The sequence below is a fragment of the Anomaloglossus baeobatrachus genome, chromosome 1 (genome assembly GCF_048569485.1).
Source record: "Anomaloglossus baeobatrachus isolate aAnoBae1 chromosome 1, aAnoBae1.hap1, whole genome shotgun sequence".
NCBI classification, from domain to species: domain Eukaryota; kingdom Metazoa; phylum Chordata; class Amphibia; order Anura; family Aromobatidae; genus Anomaloglossus; species Anomaloglossus baeobatrachus.
The window spans coordinates 482,598,203-482,624,850 of NC_134353.1; the positions used below are offsets into that span (position 1 = coordinate 482,598,203).

Genomic DNA, 26,648 nt, shown 5'->3' on the forward strand with positions numbered 1-26,648 from the left:
CATTGCCACTATGAGACAGGCCAGGAAACCAACGTCCGCCAAGATCTACCACAGGACGTGGAGGATCTTCTTATCCTGGTGCTCTGATCAGGGTTTTACTCCCTGGCCGTTTGCCTTGCCCACTTTTCTGTCTTTCCTTCAATCCTGAATGGACAAGGGTTTGTCTCTCGGCTCTCTCAAGGGACAGGTATCTGCGCTTTCCGTGTTTTTCCAAAAGCGTCTAGCCAGGCTTCCGCAGGTACGCACGTTCCTGCAGGGGGTTTGCCACATAGTCCCACCTTACAAGCGTCCGCTAGAACCCTGGGATCTTAACAGGGTGTTAACGGCTCTTCAGAAACCACCTTTCGAGCCGATGAGGGATGTTTCTCTTTCACGCCTTTCGCAGAAGGTGGGCTTCCTAGTGGCAGTCACATCACTTCGGAGAGTGTCTGAGCTAGCAGCGCTGTCATGCAAAGCCCCCTTCCTGGTGTTTCACCAGGATAAGGTGGTTCTGCGTCCGGTCCCGGAATTTCTCCCTAAGGTGGTATCCCTTTTTCATCTCAATCAGGATATCTCCTTACCTTCTTTTTGTCCTAATCCAGTTCACCAATGTGAAAAGGATTTGCACTTGTTGGATCTCGTGAGAGCACTCAGACTCTACATTTCTCGTACGGCGCCTCTGCGCCGTTCTGATGCGCTCTTTGTCCTTGTCGCTGGCCAGCGTAAAGGGTCACAGGCTTCCAAGTCAACCTTGGCTCGGTGGATCAAGGAACCGATTCTTGAAGCCTACCGTTCTTCTGGGCTTCCGGTTCCTTCAGGGCTGAAAGCCCATTCTACCAGAGCCGTGGGTGCGTCCTGGGCATTGCGACACCAGGCTACGGCTCAGCAGGTGTGTCAGGCGGCTACCTGGTCGAGTCTGCACACTTTCACGAAACACTTTCACGAAACACTATCAGGTGCATGCCTATGCTTCGGCAGATGCCAGCCTAGGTAGGCGAATCCTTCAGGCGGCGGTGGCCCACCTGTAGGAGGGGGTCGTTTTACGGCTCTTTTTATCGAGGTATTCTTTTACCCACCCAGGGACTGCTTTTGGACGTCCCAATTGTCTGGATCTCCCAATGGAGCGACAAAGAAGAAGGGAATTTTGTTTACTTACCGTAAATTCCTTTTCTTCTAGCTCCTATTGGGAGACCCAGCACCCGCCCCTGTTCCCTTCGGGCTGTTGTTCTTTTGTGTACACATGTTGTTCATGTTGAATTGTTCTTTGGTTCATGGTTTAGTTCTCCGAACATCCTTCGGATTGAATTTATCTTAGACCAATTTATAAGTTTCCTCCTTCCTGCTTTGGCACCAAAACTGATGGGCCCGTGATGCACGGGAGGGTGTATAGGCAGAGGGGAGGGGTTACACTTTTTAAAGTGTAATACTTTGTGTGGCCTCCGGAGGCAGAAGCTATACACCCAATTGTCTGGGTCTCCCAATTGGAGCTAGAAGAAAAGGAATTTACGGTAAGTAAACAAAATTCCCTTCTCTGTCAACTCTACTGTTTTGTCAATTAAGTAATTCATGTTATTATTTAAGTTGTGCTGCTGTGATACCATAATTTCCCACCGGATCAATAAAGTGTATCGTATTGTATATTATTCAATAGATCTTTGAATAATAAGTTCTACAATTGGATGTTTTAAAAAAAAATATTAAATTAATGATCTGAGATATTAAAAATGTACCCCTGCTATATACTGTGTAGTGGCCATGTCTGACCGTACAGGGTACTTTGTCAGCACATAAAATTCTGGACCAGAAAAGAAAGATTAGGTCATTTTACAGATAACATAGCAGTGACTTGCTGCTTTGTGAGGTAAAACTTTACCCTACATGTTTTATCACATGAGTTAGTGTTTGTCATTTCTCCAGTCCTCTTGAGTTCATCATAAATGAAGTTAGTGAAGTAGGAGCTTCGGCTGCCACTGAGCTTATATTCGCCTACTTGATTTTTTTTTTTTTCCCCTCCCCAGCACAGGAGACGTGGTATGATCAGACCATGTCCCTATATGCTCAGACTCGGCCTTTACACAGTACATGGCAGAGGCACATTTATAAGATTCTCAGCACAGGAATTTTTTTTTTTTTTTTTTATACACATCCAATTGTGAAACTTATTCAATCAGCAGGATTTTCCTATATAACCTAAAGCCAGTGCTATACTGGCACTATCATGCTGATTCTCTACATATCTTTAGTTGTCAGCTAGGATGTTAGATTTTGAAACACAAGCGAGTAGAGATTGTAAATTGAGTAGGTTCTTAAATGACAGCAGCTGCCAATAGCTGCGGGGTTTTCATAGTTATTCCCTCCATGTTTATTTATAATTCTATTATACAATCGTTTTACTTTGTGACTAGAAGGACCTGTGCTGATGTCATACCCATGTGACCAGAAGGGGCGGAACCTCAGCCAACAGAAAAATAATGTTGCTTCCTGGTATCAGCAATGTTGGCTCAGGCCCCGCCCCTTCTGGTCACATGGGTATGACATCAGCACAGGTCCTTCTAGTCACAAAGTAAAATGAGTGCATAATAGAATTAGCATAAATAACATAGGGAGGGGATAACTGAATACCCCCCAGACACTATCTGATCCTCAGCTGCTGTCACTCAAACAGCTGCTCTTTCTCAAACTTTACTTGCTTGTGTTTCAAAACCTAAACATCCTAGCTGACCACTAAAGGTATGTATAGAATTTTTATATATATATATATATATATATATATATATATATATATATATATATATATATATATATATATATATATATATATATATATATATATATATAATATATATATTCTAATCTAATATAATCTATTATGAAAATTCTGGGGATTGGTGCGCTTTAAAATGTACTTTTTCCGTGGGAAAATCCTTTTTTGCAATCTGCGACTGTGCAAGGGATAAGTAAGCTGTCAGACAACTGTTTCGAAAATGTGGTTGTTAAGCAGTGTATCAAAAGCAACCAGACTGTCTAACATGTCTATTTTAGCTTCTGAAATGTAAAGGCCCTGTGCTGGCTATATGGGAAGGCAACCTGGCTGCCGGAACGTTATGCCTTCTCTTTAAGCATCTCTCCCAATTTTTAACCCCTAGGTTCTAGATGAAGCCGACCGTCTTTTGGAACAGGGTTGTACTGATTTCACTCAAGACTTGCAGGTGATCCTTGGAGGAATTCCTGCCCAAAGACAGACACTTCTGTTCAGCGCCACCTTGACTGACACCCTGCAGGAGTTAAAATCCATTGCAATGAACAAGCCTTTCTTCTGGGAATCCACTTCAGAGTAAGAAGCTGAATCTATATTTTATGGTTTTGTAACTTCGCAGTTTGTATGCCGGGGGGTGACATTTAGGAGGACGTTTTGAGGCTCACAATTACATGGGGAAAACATACTTTTCTTCAGGGTGCGAACAGTGGAGCAGTTAGACCAGAGATTTATCTTGGTACCTGAGAAGGTGAAAGATGCTTATTTGGTGCATTTGATCCAGACTTTCCAGGATGAGCATGAAGACTGGTCCATTATGATCTTCACTAGCACTTGCAAGTAAGTCCCTATACATTTTATGGAGGATGAGTTTCTGTAATGGACATGATTAGCACTTACTGGTGGGATGCTGAGTGCACACACCACAGGGAAGAAAGAAGTTTCCAAATTGCCAAATTAAACATAGCATAGTTAAACTTTTGTTTCCATCAAATCCAAGATCTCAGCATTTTCTTTTAGAGATAAAAGGTGGAATATGAAAGATCAATATTTCTGTGCATGGCTGCATTTAAAGGGAACCTATCAGGTCCCATATGTGTTCTAACCTAGTAGCAGTGTGGTGTGTGTGCTAGTAACCCATTCCTACCCATCCCTGTGTTGGAATAATGTGTAATGTGAATGTATAAAAATGTTTTATTACGTATGTGTTCTGTATGTAAATGAGCAGTGGCTGTAGCCTCATGGGCGTCACATCACCCTGTGGGCGTTTGCATACTTTCCATGGTATCATGCCCCTGTGGGCGTGATACAATGGATTTACATGAGCGACGTCCCCGTCTCTCCTTCAGATCCTGCGCATGCGCACTTACCCTTCCCGCAGTCTTCCCGCAGTCTTCCCGCAGTCTTCCCGCAGTCTTCCCGCAGTCTTCCCGCAGTCTTCCCGCAGTCTTCCCGCAGTCTTCCCGCAGTCTTCCCGCAGTCTTCCCGCAGTCTTCCCGCAGTCTTCCCGCAGTCTTCCCGCAGTCTTCCCGCAGTCTTCCCGCAGTCTTCCCGCAGTCTTCCCGCAGTCTTCCCGCAGTCTTCCCGCAGTCTTCCCGCAGTCTTCCCGCAGTCTTCCCGCAGTCTTCCCGCAGTCTTCCCGCAGTCTTCCCGCAGTCTTCCCGCAGTCTTCCCGCAGTCTTCCCGCAGTCTTCCCGCAGTCTTCCCGCAGTCTTCCCGCAGTCTTCCCGCAGTCTTCCCGCAGTCTTCCCGCAGTCTTCCCGCAGTCTTCCCGCAGTCTTCCCGCAGTCTTCCCGCAGTCTTCCCGCAGTCTTCCCGCAGTCTTCCCGCAGTCTTCCCGCAGTCTCACACTGCGCATGCTCAGAAGACTTCTGCGGTTCCGGTCATACGCTGTCTCGGATCTTTACTTGCCAGCTTCAAGCATGCTCTGTGCATGACTGGAACCGCAGGAGTTTTCTGAGCATGCACAATGCATGTCTGAAGACGAGAAGCAAGTACCCTGTTAACTGCTGCGTGAATTGTAAGTGCGCAGGATCTCAAGGAGCGATGGGGACGTTGCTCATGTAAATCGATGGTGTCACGCCCACAGGGGCGTGAGACCATGGAAAACATGCAAATGCCCACAGGTTGATGCGACGCCTATGGGGCTAGAGCCCCTGCTCATTTACATACAGAACACATAAGTAATAAAAAACATTTTTATACATGCACAATACACATTATTACAACACAGGGATAGGTAGGAAGGGGTTACTAGGCCACACATCACACTGCTACTAGGTTAGAACACATAAATTACCTAACCGGTTACCTTTTAAGGACCTTAAGGGTACTTTACACGCTGCAATATCGTTACCGATATCGCTAGCGAGCGTTCCCACCTCCGTCGGTTGTGCGTCACGTGCAAATTGCTGCCCGTGGCGCACAACATCGCTAACACCCGTCACACATACTTACCTTCCCTGCGACGTCGCTGCTGCCTGTGAACCGCCTCCTTTCTAGGGGGGGTTCGTGCGACGTCACACGGCAGCCGTCCAATAGCAGAGGAGGGGCGGAGATGAGCGGCTGCAACATGCCGCCCACCTCCTTCCTTCCTTCCTTTTCCGGTGGATGCTGGTAAGGAGATGGTCATCGCTCCTGTGGTGTCACACATAGCGATGTGTGATGCCGCAGAAACGAGGAACAACATCGCTACTCACCAGACAACGATTTTTGGTGTTTGGACGACCTCTTCAACACCAACGATTTTAGCCACTTTTGCGATCATTGAAGGTCGCTCGTACGTGTCACACGCTGCGATGTCGCTAACGACGCCGGATGTGCGTCACAAACACCGTGACCCCGACGATAAGTCGTTAGTGATGTCGCAGCTTGTAAAGCCCCCTTAAGTCTTGTGAGGAAACACAATTTCTATCTGTATTTGTTTTGTCATTTCATTTATAAAAGTAGAACCAAAGGAGTAAACCTGGCGACCAAAGCTGCTTAGCTCATTTCTCAACTATTCTCTTTCAATATTCCAGGAGTTGCCAGATCATCAATATGATGCTCCGTGAGTTCAGTTTTCCCTCTGTAGCTTTGCACTCCATGATGAAGCAGGTAAGTGCTTGTAAACTGCATCTTAACATTTGAAGAATTGAAGACTGCATCTTGATTAAACAGAATTCAATGACTGTATTCCTGCATATGCAAATCAAAAAAGTCAGTGGAGCCTCTGTTTGGAGTCTCAACACAGAAACCAGCTAGATATCTCTCCGGGAAGGACCCAGCCAAGGGGTGGCTCTTTTTAGGAGACCACCATAGCCACCATATTAAGTGGCTCTTTTAGTCAATATCCAACTCTTTGACAAGTTTAAAGATATGACAAGGGAAATACCAAGGCCAGGTATCCATCCACACACAGCTGTTTCGGGGTGTTGCCCCTCATCAGTGTGGAGTAGGATTCTGGCCAGGTGGGGGCAATGCCTAGTAGACCAACAAGACAAAACAATCACTGATCTCGGGGAGACCAGCCAGAGAAAACACTGCCGGCAGTGTGTCATCTACACATTGAATGTTCACTTTTAAAGCAACTTTAAGAAATGAGAACTTCATGAATAGCAAACAGTTCCCTAGTATTCTTCTGCTTTGCCTCTGTTCTGTTTTAATAGAGCAAATTTGGTCAATAAAACAGTGTTAGTGAGTTGCTTTAACCCTCGTGCAGAGCTTTGCTAAGGCAAGGAAGAAAGTATCTACTGTTTAACCTGATATGAGTGCATTATCTGCTGAGAAGCTGAAAGGTTGGGCAAAGTGTCCCTCAGAAATAGGTTCCTCAGGAGGGAAAGCTACATGCTCCAAGTTGTACCTTAACCCAATTGTTCCTACTACTTGACAATAGAGCTAAAGATACATTTTCATGTTTACTGTTCATAGCATAGACGAGAATCAAAGTGCCTAGGCACCGGGTCACTTTAGCTATGCATTTCCATAATTCTTGATCGTGGCTGTGCTATGCTTTTTTTCATACCGCCTATTAATTTCCATGTAAGTTATGGAAACAGCTGTCTCTGTAGCCTGACCTGTTTCGTGTGGCTAGGAAAGGAGGAATTAGGAATACCCCTTTTAAAGAGGTTCAGAAAAGCATGTAATAATGTCCTGTCACATTCAAATGGCAAGCTCGTCCTACTTAAGTCGGAACAGGATGAAGTCTCAAACGCTCCCAAGAGCTGTGTCAACTGCCAGGAGCTGTACTGGAAACACACTATACCTCCATGAGCTGAGGAATAGTGTGACAAGAAAAATATTAAAATTTGAGTCCTCAGTGGTTGATACACTTTTTTTTTTTTTTTTTTGTTTTGTTTTTTTTTTTAATGGCTAACTGGAAAGATCGTAAAATTTAGCAAGCTTTCAAGACTGTTCAGGTCTCTTCATCAGGCTCAGTATAACAAAAAATCTGAAGCGTCACATATTTGTCACAAGACATGGGATAATGCTGTAAATAAGACGTCAAGCAGAATTGTCAGTATGTGAAGGGGAGAAACAGTGGCAGTAAATATTGGAGCAGCTCATAGATGAGGAGTGTGACATTTTTATTGTCTGATTAAGGTCTGGTCAGGGGTTATGCCCACAAATGGTCCGAGGAGCACATTTTCTAATTGATGGGGAAAAATACATTAAATCCATGTGACACATTCATTCCTGCTCTGAGCAAAGGTCATCATACGTTTGTACGCCCTCGCTCTTGTTCTCTGACATTTGAAGTTACCTTTCAATACCAGAAATATCATGTCCGTCATGATACTATGATCAGGGTTACAAAAAAGTTTGGCCACAGGTAGATCTGTCCTTTTTTCTCTAATTGTGTGGCAGTGAGAGTTCATCCTCGTCCTGAGCTGTTGTCCTGTCTCCCCTCCATACAGACCCCCAGTTGGACATTTGGTACATATAATTAAGTACACCACATTGGTTGTGGTGCAGCTGAAGGTACCTGGGATCTTGTAGTCCTGATGTGATCTGGGAATCTTTATCTTGTCCGTTGTCAGAATTTGACAGCTTTTACGTTTTTTTTCTGGTTTTAGGAAAACGTTGTTGTAAAGGACAGGGAGCTTCTCTTCTTAAACTTGCAATGTGTCTTGTGGATTTATCTTTTTACACCAATTAAGGATGACCCTCGGAGCATCTGGGGGCATTAGAACTCTGGACCAGACCTCAATTAGAGGACAATAACACTTTCACACATCTTATATATGAACTGCTCCAATATTTACTGCCACAACTGTGTCTCCCCTTCCCATCTGATGATTCTGATTCACATCACTTGTCTTATTTACTGCACTATGCTATGTCTTGTGTATACATTTTTTGACTCTTCAGATTTTGTGTTATACCGTTCCTGACGAAGAGACCTCTAAATATAAATATAAATTGTGTGTATATATATATATATATATATATATATATAGAGATAGAGATAGATAGATAGATAGATAGATAGATAGATAGATAGATAGATAGATAGATAGATATAGATATATCTCTATATCTATATCCCCTTCACGACCGCGGGCCGTAAAATTACGTCCTATTTTAACGTGACTTAACGACCAGGGACGTAATTTTACGGCCTAAACTTCATTTGATTGCCGTGGCCATAGCAACGGCTTTCAAATGATGTCCCCTGCTGTTTCTTACAGCAGGGGACCTTTGCTTGACCCCAGGGGGTGTGGCATCGCCACCCCCTATCGACGATCGATGTGATTGGCTGTTCAAATCTGAACCGCCAACCACATCGATCGCACTAATTTCGGCAAAAATAATGCCCGAATTAGTGCGATCCTGTGAGATCCAGCTATGAGATGCCGCAGCTGCAGCAGCATATCATAGGTGGACCTCAAACATGCCGCCCCCAGCCCCTGCAGCACTGATTGGAGCGATCGTGCTATGACACGCAATCGCTCCAATCAGTGTGCAGTGGGGCGGTCTGATCTGCCGGTGGCCGCCCTCCCCAGGCCTGTGCTGGCCTGCGAGCCCTCCCCCAGCATGTCTGCAGCGTGGAGTGGCTGGTACTTTTGGTACCACGCCACCGCTGCTGCTGCCGCCGCCGCCTCTGATGTCTCCGCCGCTGCAGCTCTAATGGTAAGTATTCCGCTCCCTGCGCGCTCCCGTGAAGGCCCCTGCGCGCTCCCGTGAAGGCCCCTGCCCGTGCCCCCCCCGATCTGCCCCCCTACGCCCCGATCTGCCCCCCTACGCCCCGATCTGCCACCCACCGCTGCTGCTGAGGTCACCGCTGCTGCTGCAAAGTGAGTACTGTGCTCACTTTGCAGCCCGTGCGCGCTCCCGCGGTGCCCCTGCGCGCTGCCGTGATAGCCCCTGCCGTGCCCCCCCCCCGTGATCTGCTCCCCCCAACTAACCCCCCCCCCCCCGACATCCCGATCCGCCCCCCCCGTGATCTGACTGCCTCCCCCATTATTTCTATTCTGCTTCTGCAGCTCCCTCTCCGGTCTCCCCCTCTGCTCTCACCCCCCCCTCTGCTCTCACCCCCCCCTCTGCTCTCACCCCCCCCTCTGCTCTCACCCCCCCCTCTGCTCTCACCCCCCCCTCTGCTCTCACCCCCCCTCTGCTCTCACCCCCCCTCTGCTCTCACCCCCCCTCTGCTCTCACCCCCCCTCTGCTCTCACCCCCCCTCTGCTCTCACCCCCCCTCTGCTCTCACCCCCCCTCTGCTCTCACCCCCCCTCTGCTCTCACCCCCCCTCTGCTCTCACCCCCCCTCTGCTCTCACCCCCCCTCTGCTCTCACCCCCCCTCTGCTCTCACCCCCCCTCTGCTCTCACCCCCCCTCTGCTCTCACCCCCCCTCTGCTCTCACCCCCCCTCTGCTCTCACCCCCCCTCTGCTCTCACCCCCCCTCTGCTCTCACCCCCCCCTCTGCTCTCACCCCCCCTCTGCTCTCACCCCCCCTCTGCTCTCACCCCCCCCCCTCTGCTCTCACCCCCCCCCCTCTGCTCTCACCCCCCCCCCTCTGCTCTCACCCCCCCCCCCTCCCCCTCTGCTCTCACCCCCCCCCCTCCCCCTCTGCTCTCAACCCCCCCCCCTCCCCCTCTGCTCTCAACCCCCCCCTCTCCCCCTCTGCTCTCAACCCCCCCCTCTCCCCCTCTGCTCTCAACCCCCCCCTCTCCCCCTCTGCTCTCCCCCGACGTCCTCTTACCTGTCTTCACCAGCCTGATCACATCTGCGTCCATCGCTGGGTCCTTCCTGGGCATTCTGCTGATCTGCCTGCTGCTTTTGTAAAGCTGTCCATCTCTCTGCCATCTGTTCCTCTGCAGCTCTTCTGGTCAGTGATCCTCCTGCTAGTCCTCTGGGTACTGTGAGTATAACTTTTTTTTTTTTCGTATCCCCTGTCCATTTTTACACCTCATCCGTCCGTGCGTCCCGCCAAGCGCTGATCAGGGATGCAGATAACGGATCGGCATCCCTGCTCAATTTTTGGCGTGACTTTTTTTTCCGTATCCCCGACGCTTTTTGTATCGCATCCGTCCGTGCGTCCCGCCGAGCGCTGATTAGGGATGCAGATAACGGATCGGCATCCCTGCTCAATTTTTGGCGTGACTTTTTTCCGTATTCACGACGCTTTTTGTATCGCATCCGTCCGTGCGTCCCGCCGAGCGCTGATCAGGGATGCAGATAACGGATCGGCATCCCTGCTCAATTTTTGGCGTGACTTTTTTCCGTATTCACGACGCTTTTTGTATCGCATCCGTCCGTGCGTCCCGCCGAGCGCTGATCAGGGATGCAGATAACGGATCGGCATCCCTGCTCAATTTTTGGCGTGACTTTTTTCCGTATTTGCGACGCTTTTTGTATCGCATCCGTCCGTGCGTCCCGCCAAGCGCTGATCAGGGATGCACATAACGTATCTGCATCCATGGTCAATTTTTGGCGTGACTTTTTTTTTTACGTATCCCCGACGCTTTTTTTTATCGCATCAGACCGTGCGTCCTGCAGCGGCCGATCAGTGCACTGCGTCTGTGCGTTTGAAAAGTCAAATGGCGCTCCTTCTCTTCTGAGCCCCGCCATGCGCCCAAACAATTACTTTCCACCACATATGAGGTATCTGCGTACTCAGGAGAAATTGCACAATACGTTTTATGGTGCATTTTTTCCTGTTACCCTTGTGAAAAAAAAAGCTAACTAGTTGAAGCAACCGTTTTGTGGTAAAAAAAAAAAATTTTCTTTTCACGGCTCAACTCTATAAACTTCTGTGAAGCCCCCAGGTGTTCAAAGTGCTCACCAAACATCTAGAAAAATTATTTGAGGGCTCTAGTTTCCAAAATGGTGTCACTTGTGGGGGAGCTCCACTGTTTAGGCACCATAGGGGGTCTCCAAACGTGACATGGCGTCCGCTAATGATTCCAACCAATTTTGCTGTCAAATGGCGCTCCTTCTCTTCTGAGCCCCGCCATGCGCCCAAACAATTACTTTCCACCACATATGAGGTATCTGCGTACTCAGGAGAAAATGCACAATACATTTTATGGTGCATTTTTTCCTGATAGCCTTGTGAAAAAAAAAGCTACCTAGTTGAAGCAACCGTTTTGTGGTAAAAAAAAATTTTTTTCTTTTCACGGCTCAACGCTATAAACTTTTGTGAAGCCCCCAGGGGTTCAAAGTGCTCACCAAACATCTAGAAAAATTATTTGAGGCCTCTAGTTTCCAAAATGGGGTCACTTGTGGGGGAGCTCCATTGTTTAGGCACCTCAGGGGGTCTTCAAACCCGACATGGCGTCCGCTAACAGGTGCAGCTAATTTTGCACTCAAAAATTCAAATGGCGCTCCTTGCCTTCCGAGCACTGCTGTGTGTCCAAACATTTGATTTCCACCACATATGAGGTATCTGCGTACTCAGGAGAAAATGCACAATACATTTTATGGTGCATTTTTTCCTGATAGCCTTGTGAAAAAAAAAGCTACCTAGTTGAAGCAACCGTTTTGTGGTAAAAAAAATTTTTTTCTTTTCACGGCTCAACGCTATAAACTTTTGTGAAGCCCCCAGGGGTTCAAAGTGCTCACCAAACATCTAGAAAAATTATTTGAGGCCTCTAGTTTCCAAAATGGGGTCACTTGTGGGGGAGCTCCATTGTTTAGGCACCTCAGGGGGTCTTCAAACCCGACATGGCGTCCGCTAATGAGTGCAGCTAATTTTGCGTTCAAAAATTCAAATGGCGCTCCTTCCCTTCCGAGCTCTGCCGTGCGCCCAAACAATTGATTTTTACCACATATGGGGTATCAGCGTACTCAGGAGAACATGCACAATAAATTGTATTGTGTACTTTCTCTTTTCTCCCTTGTAAAAATGAAAATTTTATGGCTAAAGTAACATTGCTTTGGTTCCTGTGAAACACCTAAAGGGTTAATAATCTTATTGGATGTGGTTTTGAGCAGTGTGAGGGGTGTAGTTTTTAGAATGGGGTCACTTTTGGGTATTTTCTGTCACCTAGGCCTCTCAAAGTCACTTCAAATGTGATGTGGTCCCTAAAAAAATTATTTTGTAAATTTTGTTGGAAAAATGAGAATTTGCTGATGACCTTTGACCCCTTCTAACTTCCTAACGGAAAAAAAATTTGTTTCGAAAATTGCGCTGATGTAAAGTAGACAAGTGGGAAATGTTATTTAGTAACTATTTTGTGTGACATATCTCTCAGATTTATGGGCATAAATTTTCAAAGTTTGAAATTTGCGAAATTTTCAAAATTTTCGCCAAATTTCCTAAATTTTCACAAATAAACGCAAAACATATCGGCCTAAATTTACCACTGACATGAAGTACAATATGTCACGAAAAAACAATCTCAGAATCGCCAGGATCCGTTGAAGCGTTCCAGAGTTATAACCTGTCAAAGTGACACTGGTCAGAATTGCAAAAAATGGCCCGGTCATTAGGGTGTTTTAGTGGCCGGGGGTGAAGGGGATATATACGACCTGCACATTCAAGAAACAGACAAATATGAACAGGGTCATACTGAATGAACTAGTTAGTCCATGTAATTAAAGCGAATACAGCTGCACACTTAAATACCATACTAGGTATACATTGAATATAAGAAATCTGGAGCTGCATTACTGCCAAGGAAACTAGGTTAAAAATGAGGTACTTGATACAGTTTGGCCAATTCGTGATAAGCCCCACAGCCAGCAAAGGCTTGAGATTTACTATGTTTTCAGTGAGCTATTAAAAGAAATCAACCACTGAAGACTCTCAAATTTGAACCCCTCCACCCCCGGGTAGTTTTTCGTTTTTGCTCAGGACCAGTTGCACTTTTAAATGAATTTTTTTTTTTTTTTTTTTTTTTCTAGACCCTTTCATTTTCAATGAGGGTGATTTGAACTTGTTTGTTGTTTTTTTGTGTTTGCTTTTTTTTTTAATTTTATTTTACTAGTCCCCCTAGGGGGCTATATGGAAGAGCAATCTGATCACTTGTTCATTTCTCCTGATCAGAACTGCACAGCTCAGATCAGCTGAACTGCTGCTCTCATCTTAAAGCCAGTGCTCTGCAGGCTGTAACAGGAAATAAGTAATGACAGTGACGGAGTCCTCACGTGACCATGTACTACAGTGGCAATAATCGGCTCCCGTGATAACATTACAGGGCCTCTTATGGTGGTGGGTAAGTGCGCTTTATCCACTGCGACCATTCACATTGCGCTGCCACATTTTGACAGTTCGATCTAAGGGGTTAACAGGCGCAGATAGATCGCAGATCCACCTGTGCCTGATAGCCGCACATGTCTGCTGTACAAATCGGACATGTGCAGGACTCCCCACCGGCTCACTGCAGCAGTCAGCGGTGATTATACTGACATGAGCCATAAAGTACCCAGTACGTCCAATGTTGGTAAGAGGTTAATATTTTTTTATCTACTGGCCAACACCATACAAAGATATAGATAGATATAGATTATATATATATAATATATATATATATATATATATATATATATATATATATATATATATATATATATATATATATTATGATATATCTAAGGATTTTTGTGTACTCACCGTAAAATCTCTTTCTCTGAGTCTTCATTGGGGGACACAGGATCATGGGACATCCAAAAGCAGTCCCTGGGTGGGAAGAGAACCATCGCCGGAGATGGGCAGGAAACCGCTTCCTCCTGTCGGGCTTGACCCAGACCTACAAACACCTACCTTGTTACAGGTGTGCTACTACTGCCCGCAAACCTTGCGTCAAGACTGGCCTCTGCCAAAGCTTGGGTGTGAACCTGGTAGAAACTAGTAAAGGTATGCCGACTAGACCAGGTGGCGGACATGGTCGGTCGACGTCTGAAGTCCAATCATCCAAGAGGCTCCCCTTGGACGGCAGAATGCGGCGGAGGTCCGTCATTCATGCGATAGGCTTCACATATGGCGGAATGGATCCATGTGGCAATGTTGGCCTTGGGCACCGGCATGCGCCTCCTGGAACCGGGTGAAGGATGAACTGACTGTCTGTTTAAACCGAAAAATGCGGACCTGAAGACATAAACGACTGAGGGCTCGTACCAGCTCAGGAACGAACTAGGCCCCTTTCAGGCTGAGAGAAGAGACTAGGACTGAACCCGAAACCCAATCTCCTTATCTGGAAGGAACGGCGAGCTGCCTTGTACCGAAAAGGAGGGTTGTGGCCGGAGCACCCCCCCTTGTCCTGCTGGAGGACCCGGAAACAGGAGGTAAAAAAAAAAAGACTAGAGAGGGCTGTCTGCCCTGATGCCCTTTGTAGAAAAGAGACGGTCACGAGGAGCCCACCTATCAAAACAGGTGGGAGCAGGAAGAACTCGGAAAGGTCCAAACAGGGTGCCTTGAAGCAAACCCATCGCTAGATTAAGGTCCCACGTTTCTAGTGGACGGTGATGCCGCCGAGCCAGATGGACGCTTCTCTGAGTGAAAACCTTGATCGTGGGACGAGAAGTGAGAGGTCTCTGAAACCGAAATGACCGAGTCGACACCTGGCCCTTAGAGGGAGAGCCGCATCCAGATCTGACTGCAAGCATGGCAGCAAGGAAGGGAGAGAGAGAGAGATGTGCTCCTCACACCACCGGAGGAGCTCTTCACGTGTGGTAATAAATCTTCGAGGAAACCGGTTTCCCGGCCTTCATCATTGTCTGCAACCTTCTTGCCAACCGGCCTGTGTGAGCTAGTACCCGGAATCCACTAGTAAGGCCGTCAAACTTAGGACTTCTGAGTCCTGGTGGAAGAGAGGGCCCCGACACGGAAGAACTGGACGGTCTGGAAGGCGCCACAGGGCATCTGCGAGGAGTTTGAGTGAGTTTTGTGAACTATGCTCGCCTGGGCCACTCCAGAGCCACCTTCTGCCTTAGTCCATCTTGAGAACCCTCGAGATCATGGGAAGCCGTGGGAAGATGCCCGAGAGCCTGAACTGGCTTCACGACCGGGCTAGGGCGTCGTCACCTAGTCCAGAGAAGGGGGCACCCTCGATGCACCGTTGACTTGAAAGGTGGTTCGGGAGGTCATAGGTCCACGACTGGAGGTCTTCCTTCGCCGGAGATCTGGCTGGTGACTTCCCTGTTGAGGAGCCATTTGCCTAAGCGAGGCCTTTCCTGCCGAGAAAATAGGCCGTCCAAACGTCCACGCTAGGGATGTGCACTGCCGAGATTAGAGAGTGAAGAGATCCGGCCCAGAGCAAGATCTTCTTGACCTCTTCCCTTGCCATGACACTCCCTGCGCCTTCCTGGTGGATGATGCACGCCACCGCTGTGGCATGGTCCGACTGCAACCTGACAGGCAACCTCGTCCCAGTGAAGAAATCGTAACCGGGCTAACCGGATGGCTCTGATTTCCGGAATGTTGAAGGGGAGACAACACTCTAGGGGTGTCCCTTGGGACCGTGCTGTGGGATGGTGGAATAGCATACCCTAGCATAGGAGACTGGTGACGGGTTGATACTATCCTCCAGAGGAGAAGGAGAGGGGACTTTCCCAAGGGACGGTTGCGAAGACTGGTCCACTAGGAAGGGATTGGCGGGTCCCCAGCGTAGACTGAACCTACCTGTCTCCGTTCTTCAGTGGGGTCCGCTGGAAGGCCAAGGATGAAACCTGGTAAGTGTACCGCCGCTATCACCGCCACCAACTGCCGAGGACTCGCATACCAAACCCGATGGAACCGGGCGTGGATGGCAAAGGGTACGCGGGACTCTGTGCAGGGAACAAAACTACTCCTGCGTGAAGAGTAACTTCCCTTGGACTGTCTGGAATACCGTGCCTAAAGGGATGATCCACCGGGCCGGGGTCTGAGCGGACTCCTTCCAGTAGCTCAGCTACCCTAGTAGCGAAAAAGTGACGATGACAGTCTAAACCTCAAGACGAGGGTCCTTGAAGGAAGAACTCTGGACCACCAGGTCGTTTCTGGGCGGAGTGAACCTAGCAGCTCTGTAGAGTAGGATGTGCAGGGACAGCCGCCATGATCCCTGCAAGCGCTCTTAAAAAAAAAAAAAAAAAAAAAAAAAAAACTGGAATGGTCCACTGCAACGCAAGGCGGAGGGACTGTTGGAGGGATAGAGGCGCCCTGACGGTTGCGGCGCGGACGGACTGGAACCGAGCGGTGAGGCGACGATCCTGATGTGTCTGGGCAGATGCTGGGAAAGAGATGTACTCTTCCCTCACGTAGCCTAGGGGAGAGATGTACTCTTCCGTCACGTAGCCTAGGGGATCAACTGGACTAGCCTATCTCCGAAGGAACGTTCACCTAAGGGCGGAAGGGAAGTCAGCGACTCCTTAGATGTCGCCTCCGCGTTCCAGATCCTGAGTCGGAGGTCTCGACGGGTGGTCACACTGCTGCTAGAGGCTCAGGCCGTGCAGCTGGCAGACGCCAGGGCTGTGATGAGAAGGTACTCACCGAAGATGTTAACCAGTTCTGGGTCGGCATAGATGGAACGTAGTCCGCTGCGTAGGGTGTCCGCGGAGTCCCTGAGGGGCGTCACGTTAGGGACGAGAAGCCAGGCGGAACACTGGCGGGTCGACTACAGGGTAGCGTTCCCCATCCTTGGAGAAGGGGTAATGACAAATAAAGGGACCTACCGCTGGTAAACGTCGTGTCCGGGTATTGTCCGTGATCACGCAGTCACACTGCGAACTCTGGATGTCCAGTGAAAACCGCAGGGGTCCGCCACATTCGTCGCTCCAGGGTAGCATGCCCATTCTCTCCGGAGCCCTTTGGAGAAGGGATAATGACAATAACACGACTTGCCGCTGGTAAACGTCGTGTCTGGTTGTTGTCTGTGATCACGCAGTAATTCGGCGAACTCTGGATGTCCCCTGAATACATCAAGGGTCCGTCCCAAACGCCTTAAAGGAGACTTGTGTGCACGGAGAGAAGAGGGCTGTCCGTACCTTTACGGCTTGACTCGCCATTTCTACCAGGCTATTCGTCATGCGCCAAACATCCGGGTCCTGCTCGGAGTCCAGCAGAGGTGGAACGCCTGGGCCATCACCCGAGAGGTCGAAAGGCTACCGGAGGAAAGGCAGTCTGGACCTGGGGATTAAGGTGAAACCTGGGGGCCGCAGAAGACGAGACCTGGCGGGTCCGCTTCGAGCAGAGGAAAAGGTCCCTGGTACGGGACTCACCTCCCGAGGGGATTGCGCCAGTCCTGTGGATGGTATGACAGAGCGTCGGCTGGGGACGTAGCGCATGCGCACCAACCCGAGGGACGTCAGCGAGGGGATTTATGGCCTGAGACAGGGCGCTAACCAGCCGGCAGGGGCGGGATACAGGGGCGTGCAGTGCCAGGGGCTGCGGTAGTTGTAAACACTAATTTGACATCATTTGGGGGGGGAATTCACAATTGAGGGAACCGCAAACTTGAGCTTACCGGTCCAAAATAACTAATATCTCAAGCTCTGAGAACTCTATATACTAACCCTATTGAGATGTGTATCTCTGATGCAAACCAAGTGCCCGAATAAGTACTTGTAAGAGTTAATATATATCTACATATACTATAATAAACTCAATCTACATATATTGTAATAAACTCAACCCATGATAAAAAAAACACTATCGTTAAATGATTGTGGCTATTTTGGGTCTATTTCCCCTGATATAAGGGTTGCTGCAGCCTCAGCAATCCGCAGACCAGGAGTCTGCCATAATCCCTCCTTCTTTTTTTTTTTTTTTTTTTTTTTAAATGGCCGCTGAGGAGGCTGGAGGCGCGCCGAGGAGAGTGGGAAAAAACATCCACTGCCCCCACTGTGATGCCTGCGGCTGAGCGGAGGGCGGAGACGGAGCGGCCGGCGGCCAATAGCGCTGCGGCGTGAGGCGGTCCTGGGACGCCGGGGACAGGGCCGAAGCCGGGGCCTAAATTTTGAAGCTGCCGGCGCAGGGGAAGGTAGAGACCGACGGTCCTACCTGCGAACAGCGGCGGTGCAGCAGCGATTTCCGGATGCCGGCAGGGAGCTCTGCGTGCGTGCCGGTGCACTCCGCCGCCCGATGGGACGTGGCCGGGGCGCCCGGCGACTAGGCCAAGACCGGGGCCTAAATTTTGCAGCCGCCCGAGGAGGAGAAGGTAGGAGAGGGTGTCCTACCTGATCAGCGGCGTCGCATCTGTCCAGTGTGCAGGCGTGAAGCTCTGCACATGTGCCTGTGTGCTCCGCACACCGAAGGAATGGCTGCGGGCACCAGGGAGAAGAATGAGGAAGGCAGGGAGGTGGACGCCGGTGGGGGGTGAGAGCCCCTCTGTAAATGTAGCAGCGCTGCGGGCCCCATCATAAATCCAGACGCGCTGCGGAGGTCCAGTCCCTATTGCCGAGCCCCTTGCACCCTTTGGGGTGATACCGCAGGGTGAATAGGGGGTGCCCAGGAAGGTTCTGCCCCGCGTGCCAACCCGGGAGTGGTACCACGGAAATGGACGGGGGAGAGGGGCCTTCCACTTCCGGATGATGCTCCCAACAGTGGAGACAGGTAGGCCCAACTCCTTGGAAAGGGTTTTGTACCCCTTGCCAGCCTTGTGACCCTCCACGACCGAGTTTCTCAACTCCAGTCCTCAAGACCCACCAACAGATCATGTTTTCAGGTTTTCCTCAATATTAGACAAGGAATAATTCCATCACCTGTGCAGCATTAATGAAAGCCTGAAAACCTGATTGAGGAAAACCTGAAAACATGATCTGTTGGTGGGTCTTGAGGACTGGAGTTGAGAGACACTGCTCCACGATCTTGTCTCTGATGGCCTTGGAATGCTCCTTTTGTCTTTCCCATGTTGACCAAGTATGAGTGCTGTTCATAAGTTTGGGGAGGGTCTTAATTAGTCAGAAAAGGCTGGAAAAAGAGATAATTAATCCAAACATGTGAAGCTCATTGTTCTTTGTGCCTGAAATACTTCTTAATACTTTAGGGGAACCAAACAGAATTCTTGTGGTTTGAGGGGTTGAATAATAAATGACCCTCTGAATAAACTTTTCACAATTTTAAAAAAATAAAAAAAGAAATAACATTCTTTTTTGCTGCAGTGCATTTCACACTTCCAGGCTGATCTGCAGTCCAAATGTCACAATGCCAAGTTAATTCCGAATGTGTAAACCTGCTAAATCTGCAGGGGGTTGAATACTACTTGTAGGCACTGTATATAATAGATATAGATAGAGAGAGATATAGTGTGTGTATATATATATATATATGTATGTATATGTATATGTGTGTGTGTGTGTGTGTGTGTGTGTGTGTGTGTGTGTATATATATATATATATATGTATGTATGTATGTATGTATGTATGTATGTATGTATGTATGTATGTATGTATGTGTGTGTGTATATATGTATGTATATGTGTGTATGTATATATGTATGTATATTTCTTTAACGTTCCTATGGGAGACCCAGACCATGGGTGTATAGCTACTGCCTCCGGAGGACACACAAATTACTACACTCAAAACGTGTAGCTCCTCCCTCCTAGCATATACACCCCCTGCTAGCCAGTCCTAGCCAGTTTCAATGCTTTGTGTTTCAGGAGGTCACACACACATGCATTCTCTGATTTTGATTTTTGATTTTTTCCTTCTGGATCAAAGATTTAAAAGAAAAGCGGGTCCAGCTGGACTCCCGGCATGTCCCTTCTCACCCCACTGTGTCGGCGGTGCTGTTAAGGTTGATTTTCCAAGGCTGGAGCCTTCTCATGCCGCGCTCCTTCACCATCCCATGCTGGGGCTCTGGCTTGAAGTGGGAGCCAACACGGTTCTCGCTGCTTTTCAGGAGACCGGTCTCCATCCGCAGCCCTTTTTCAGGATCCTGCTGGACGGAGCGATCACCCCCCAGGGACCTGGCAACCTGCGTCTCACAAGCTAAGTGTATGAGACGTTATTACCACAGAATGTGGTCTTTCCAGGGGTCCTTTTATATTTATTTATTGGGGGAGTGTGTTTTATGTTTTGTGTTAACGTTTCCGGCCAGTTCTCCAGTTTTCACTGGAGAACCGCGCCGATGGTGCCTGCACGCCGGCCGCATGTTTTACTCTAGGCCCCGGCTTCGCCTAAGGCCTAGTTTCGGTTTCCACTGTCTCTGCATGTCAGTCAGGCAGAGGGACAGTGTGGCTCCGCCCAGCGGCTGCGCAGCACAGGGAAGGGACACTCCTCACTGAGGAAAGATTCCCTCCCCTGGCTACCTCATTTGCCGCTCTCAGAGTAGGCCCCGCCCCCTCTCCACGCTCCGGTCGCCATTTTCTCAGCGTTCTCTGTGCCTGCATAGGCACAGAGATTCCACATTGGGACAAGTGGGGGCTGGGCTGAGGGACTAGAGGGCACAGACATGTCTGTTTAAACGTTCTGGCAGCCACAACCTCCGGTTTGTGCAGCTGCTTATTTTATGTTTATATATGCTGGGGGCCATTCTAGACAGAGCCCCCACCTCTGCAGCATGTCTCACAGAGCGAGGCTGCAGGCTGTTTTTATTATCCACTGCAGGTAGTCTCGTACTGCTGTACCGAGCTCATAACCACTGTGGCCTCTCAGCTTGGAGGCTCATTAGTGGTCCCTCCAGCTGCTCCGGCTTCAGCGGCTGACCCCTGGTTTGGCTGGAATCCTATTTCCAGGGGTCGGCTGTCCCGGCATCTGCTGAGCATGCAGCCCCCTTCTCAGGGCGTTTTCTGCTACAGCTCGCTCAGCAAAGCTCAAAACGGCCTTCTGGTCTCAGACCCCGTCCTCCTGACAGGGAGACGCAGGGTCCCCTGTCCTCCCCGTCCCGCAGCTCTGATTACGAGCTGACTCACTGGACGAGGAGGATGTCTCTACCAGGGGCTCGGACGCTACTTTATGTACCATTGATCCGTCCGTAGGTGACACAGATGCTAATGATTGGATTGCGTCCATTATACTTGTACTGGACCTCCATCCGCCTGTATCAGGGGAGTATTCCCCGCTGGCAGAAAGGCATCAGTATACCTTTAACAGGACAAGGAGTGTGTTCCTTAACCACTCCAGTTTTCAGCCCACTGTGTCCAATCCCACAGCCTGTCCTGACAGACCCCAAAGCGGGGTTCTGCTGCCTGTTTCCCCCTCCCATCAGAGGTGGTCAAGGAGTGAGCTCATTCGCCAAGGGTGGTCCCTCCGGTGTCTAGACTTTCAGCCCGGATAGTTGTATCAGTGGCTGACGGCACCTCTATAAGGATCCCACGGTACATTAATTTTGTACTGGACCTCAATCCGCCGGAGTTACCTTGCCTAGATACACAATGTGTGTTCCTTAACCACTACAGTTTTCAGGCCACTGTGACCAAGCCCAGGGTCCACTCTGACAGTCGCTTCCCATGAAGCGTGATTCTGAGGACTGCTTTTTCCCTGTCCACCAATGGTGGTCAAGAAGTGGGCTCATTCACCTCAGGTGGCTCAGCCCGGACCGTTATGTCAGTGGCTGATGGCTCCTCACTTAAGGTTTTGCGGTCCGCCCGGTTGTCCTTCTGGCCAAATCTGTATGGGGACGGCAGAAGCTTCGTTCTCCTCAGCTTTACAGCAGTGCGTTTTTTTTGTAGCCTTCTCTGCTTCTCTAGAGGAGATGCATTCCCTCACAGGGACTCTATGCCCGAAACGGTTGCCTGAACTTCCAGACTTCAGTCTTTTCATCCTATGCCATGTCTGCCATGCTGGACACCGCACGGCGGTGGCCTTGGCTACTTTCCTCGCTATCCGCAGGCTCCTGTGGCTTCGGAAATGGAGGGCAGATGCCTCTATAGAAGTTCCTTGCTGGGCTCCCTTTTGTGGGACCAGTCTCTTCGGAACCAACCGGATGAAATTAAGGAAGCTCTTGGCGGGGAGAGTTCTTCCTTGCCACAAACCCAAACCAGGGAACCTGTCCAGGGCAGGAATCAGTTGAGGTTTCGGTTGTTTCCGTTCCTCCATCTGATCGTTCTCTAGGCCCTCGGCCTCGTCCTCTAGCTCGGCCTAGGTTCATAGACCCAAATGGCGCTCGACGCTGCGTCTTCAAAGACCACAGGAGATGCTGCCACTGAGTCAGCTTCCTCCGAGCTATCTAGCCACGCCAACAACCTCCTTGGTCGGTGGCAGGCTCTCTCCACTTGGCGACGTATGGTTTTAACACGTCTCCGTTCAGTGGGGGCGGGATTATATCTCCCATGGCTACAGGATGGGATTCTATCCACCCGCCAAACAGATTTTTTTCTGTCAACTCCCCCCGGCTCCAAGGCCGCCGCCTTCTCACAGGCCGTGGCATTTCTTGCAGGCCAATGGAGTAATTGTACCGGTTCCCGACTGGGAACGGTTCTGAGATTTTTGCTTAAATCTATCCCCAAAGAGGGCGGTGCCTTCCGACCTGGATCTTTAGCTTTTCAAGCATGGTCAGGTGTGGCGTTTTCACATGGAGTCTCGGTCTTGTTCCGTGTGTTTTTCACCGGATCAATCAAGAACCCAAGGAGATTCCCTAGCAGCCATCGGCATCATGTAAGCTCATATTGCCTGAACCGGCACAGACCCATACTGTCATGGTTCTTAGGTGGTGGTGCCTCAGCCTGGAGTCTCCCCAGGCTGAACCCCTGTCTTGTGTTTTCTACACATTCTAGACAGAGCCCCCCACCTCTGCAGCAGGTCTCACAGAGCGAGGCTGCAGGCTGTTTTTTATTATCCACTGCTGGTAGTCTCGGACGACTGTACCGAGCTCATAACAGCTGTGGCCCCTCAGCTTGGAGCCTCATGCATGGTCCCTCCAGCTGCTCCGGGTTCGGTGGCTGACCCCTGGGGGAATCTTTTTCCAGGGGTCGGCTGTCCCGGCATCCCCTGAGCATGCAACCCCCTTCTCAGGGCGTTTTCTGCTTGCTCAGCAAAGCTCACAGACCCCGTCCTCCTGACAGGGAGACGCAGGGTCCCCTGTCCTCCCCGTCCCGCAGCTCCGATACGAGCTGACCCACTGGACGAGGAGGATGTCTCTATCAGGGGCTCGGACGCTGCTTTACGTACTTTGATCCGTCCGTAGATGACGAGGATGCGATTGATTAGATTGCGTCCATTATATTGGACCTCCATCCGCCTGTATCAGGGGAGTATTCCCCGCTGGCAAAAAGGCATCAGTATACCTTTAACAAGACGAGGAGTGTGTTCCTTAACCACTCCAGTTTTCAACCCGCTGCGTCCAAGCCCGCAGCCTGTCCTGCAGATCCCACAGCGGGGTTCTGCTGCCTGTCTCCCCCTCCCATCAGAGGTGGTCAAGGAGTGTACTCATTCGCCAAGCGTGGCCATTCCGGTGTCCAGACTTTCAGCCCGGATAGTTGTATCAGTGGCTGACGGCACCTCTATAAGGATCCCACGGTACATTAACTTTGTACTGGACCTCAATCCGCCGGAGTTACCTTATCTAGGTGAACACAACGTGTGTTCCTTTACCACGCAGTTGTCAGGCCCCTGTAACCAGCCCAGGGTCCGCTCTGACAGTCGCTTCCCATGAAGCGTGATTCTGAGGACTGGGTTTCCCCCGTCCACCAATGATGGTCAAGAGGTGGGCTCATTCACCTCAGGTGGCTCAGCCCGGACCGTTATGTCAGAGGCTGATGGCTCCTCAGAGGAGATGCATTCCCTCACAGGGACTCTATGCCCAAGACGGTTGCCTGAACTTCCAGACTTCAGTCTTTCCATCCTCTGCCAAGTCTGCCATGCTGGACACCGCACAGCGGTGGTTTTGGCTACTTTCCTCGCTATCCGCAGGTGTGGCTTCGGCAATGAAAGGCAGATGCCTCTATAGAGGTTCCTTGCTGGGCTCCCCTTTGGTGGGACCAGTCTCTTCGGAACCAACTAGATGAAATTTAGGAAGCTCTCGGCGACGAGAGTTCTTCCTTGCCACAAACCTAAACCAGGGCAGGAATCAGTTGAGGTTTCGGTGGTTTCCGTTCCTCCTTCTGATCGTCCTCTAGCTCGGCCTTAGTTCATAGAACCAAATGGCTTGAAGCTGCGTCTTCAGAAGACCGCAGGAGACTCGGAGTCAGCTTCCTCCGAGCTATCTGGCCACGCCAACCACCTCCTTGGTCGGTGGCAGGCTCTCTCCACTTGGCGACGTATGGTTCTACCACGTCTCCGTTCAGTGGGGGCGAGTTTATATCTCCCATGGCTACAGGATGGAATTCTGTCCACCCGCCAAACAGATTTTTTCTGTCAACTCCTCCCGGCTCCAAGGCCGCCGCCTTCTCACAGGCCGTGGCATTTCTTGCAGGCCAACGGAGTAATTGTTCCGGTTCCCGACTGGGAACGGTTCTGAGATTTTTGCTTAAATCTATTTCTAGTCCCCGAAGAGGGCGGTGCCTTCCGACCTGGATCTTTAGCTTTTCAAGCATGGTCAGGTGTGGCGTTTTCACATGGAGTCTCGGTCTTGTTCCGTGTGTTTTTCACCGGATCAATCAAGAACCCAAGGAGATTCCCTAGCAGCCATCGGCATCAGAGATGCCTATCTGCAGGTGTCAATCGCTGTTTCACACCAGCGTTGGCTACGTTTTGTAATCGGAGTGGTCCAATTCGTGGCTTTTCCCTTGGGGTTAGCCACGGCCCCTCGAGTATTCTCATTGGGGCAGCTGTGATTAGGGTCCTGCACCCCTAGGGATTGGCAGTGATCTTTTGCCCTGGACGGTCTTCTTGTCGGGGCTTCATCCAGTGCAGACTCTTAGCTGAGTGCTTCGCTCACTCTCTCCACTCTAACCAATTCGGGTGGCTTGTCATTCTGTCCAAGTCCACTCTGACTTCGAACCAGAGGTTCCCAGGGACGCAATTCGAGACTCTGTCGGCACTTGTGAAGCTGCTCTTAGTCGAATGGTAGTCCTTCCGCTGGCGGTCGACGTCGTTCTATCAGACACCGAATACAGGTGCTGGTCAGATGGTGGCGTCAATGGAAGCGATTCCTTGCCCAGTTTCTCCTGCGTCCTCTGAGACTGGATGTTTTCCGCTGTACAAGCGAACTTCCTCCTTCCACGGGGTGGTGGCTTCGCCACTGACCAGGGGCTCGTTTCAGTGGTGGCTTCGGCCACTCTGTCTCAGGGACGCTCCTTCCTGGCCCCGTCCCGGGTGATCCTCACCAGGATGCTAGTCTATCCGCCTTGGGAGCAGTATATCTCCACCGTGGAGCGCAGGGCGCTTGGACTCTGTCCGAATCAGCCCTCTGGATCAATGTGCTGGAAATCAGAGCTGTATTTCTAGCTCTCTAAGCCTTTCACCATCTGTTGGCGGTTAGGCACATTCGAGTCCAGTCGGACAACGTGACAGCGTTTTCCTACATCAACTTCCAGGGCGGGACAGGCGGCTCAACGCATTCTTCAGTGGACGAGGGACTCCTAGTCCACCGTATCCGCAGCCCACATCCTAGATGTGAAAACTGCGAGGCAGACTATTTCAGCTGTCCAACCGTGGTCCACGATCCTCAGGTTTTGCGGCAGACGCACTGGTTCATGTTTGGTCCCAGTTTCGTCTCTTTTACGTATTCACCCTCTAGCTCTTGTCCAGAGTCCTGCGCAAGATCAGTAAAGAGGGCCGTCGGGTCATTCTCATACCCTGACCTGCTCCTTCTGTCCGTTAGGTTGCCATGGCATCTTCCGGACCGTCCAGACCTTTTCTCAAAAGGTCCGTTTTTTTCGCCAGAATTCTGGACTCTCAGATTGACGGCGTAGCTCTTGAGTCTTGGATCTTGACTACTTCTAGTATCCTTCCTGAAGTCATCTCCACTATGACTCGAGCTCCAAAGTGTCCTTTGACCTTTTTGGCCTTGCCGACCCTCCTGTCCCTTCCACAGTCCGGTCTACAGCTAGGACTATCCCTCATTAAGGGACCGGTCTCTGCTCTGTCAGTGTGTGCCAGCGGCGTATCGTCCGGCTGGCTCCGGTGCGCTCCTTCAAGGGCGCATCTCACATCATTCCGCCTTTCCGGCGGCCTATGGAGCCCTGGGACCTTAATCCGGTCCTCACGGTTCCCGGAAACCCCCCTTTGCGCCTCTTAGGGAGGTTTCTTTGTTTCATCTTTCACAGAAAGTAGTCTTTCTAGTGATCATAATTTCCTGCCAGAGAGTTCTGGCTGCACTCTCTTCGGAGTCACCCCCTTTTTTGGTCTTTGCATCAAGACGAGGTGGTCTCCGTCCGACTCCGGACTTTTTCCCTAGGGTGGTTACTGCTTCCACCTTATCTGGGGCAATTTTCCTGCCTTCCTTTTGTCCGGCTCCTGTTCATCGCTTTGAGGAAGCGTTGCATATCCTGGATCTGGTGCGGGCGCTCCGGATCTATGTGTCTCGCACCGCCGTTATTAGGCGGTGCACCTCTCTCTGGTGCTGACCGCTAGTCAGCGTAGCGGTCTCTCGGCATCTAAGCTGACCCTGGTTCGTTGGCTTAGGTCGGCCATTTCCGAGGCCTACAAGTGTACTCAAGTGCCTTCCCCGCCGGGGATCAGGGCACACTTGAT

The 26,648-nt window shown here is 50.1% G+C and overlaps 1 protein-coding gene across 2 annotated transcripts in view; it reads left to right on the top strand.

The window, feature by feature from the left end:
• Positions 1–26,648, top strand: part of DDX49 (DEAD-box helicase 49) — a 118,841-nt gene that overhangs the window by 33,125 nt on the left and 59,068 nt on the right. For both annotated transcript variants that reach the window (XM_075315102.1, XM_075315109.1), the window contains 3 exons: positions 3,126–3,313; positions 3,434–3,574; positions 5,755–5,830. In XM_075315102.1, the coding sequence (XP_075171217.1) occupies positions 3,126–3,313; positions 3,434–3,574; positions 5,755–5,830 (405 nt within the window). The remainder of the gene's footprint in view (positions 1–3,125; positions 3,314–3,433; positions 3,575–5,754; positions 5,831–26,648) is intronic.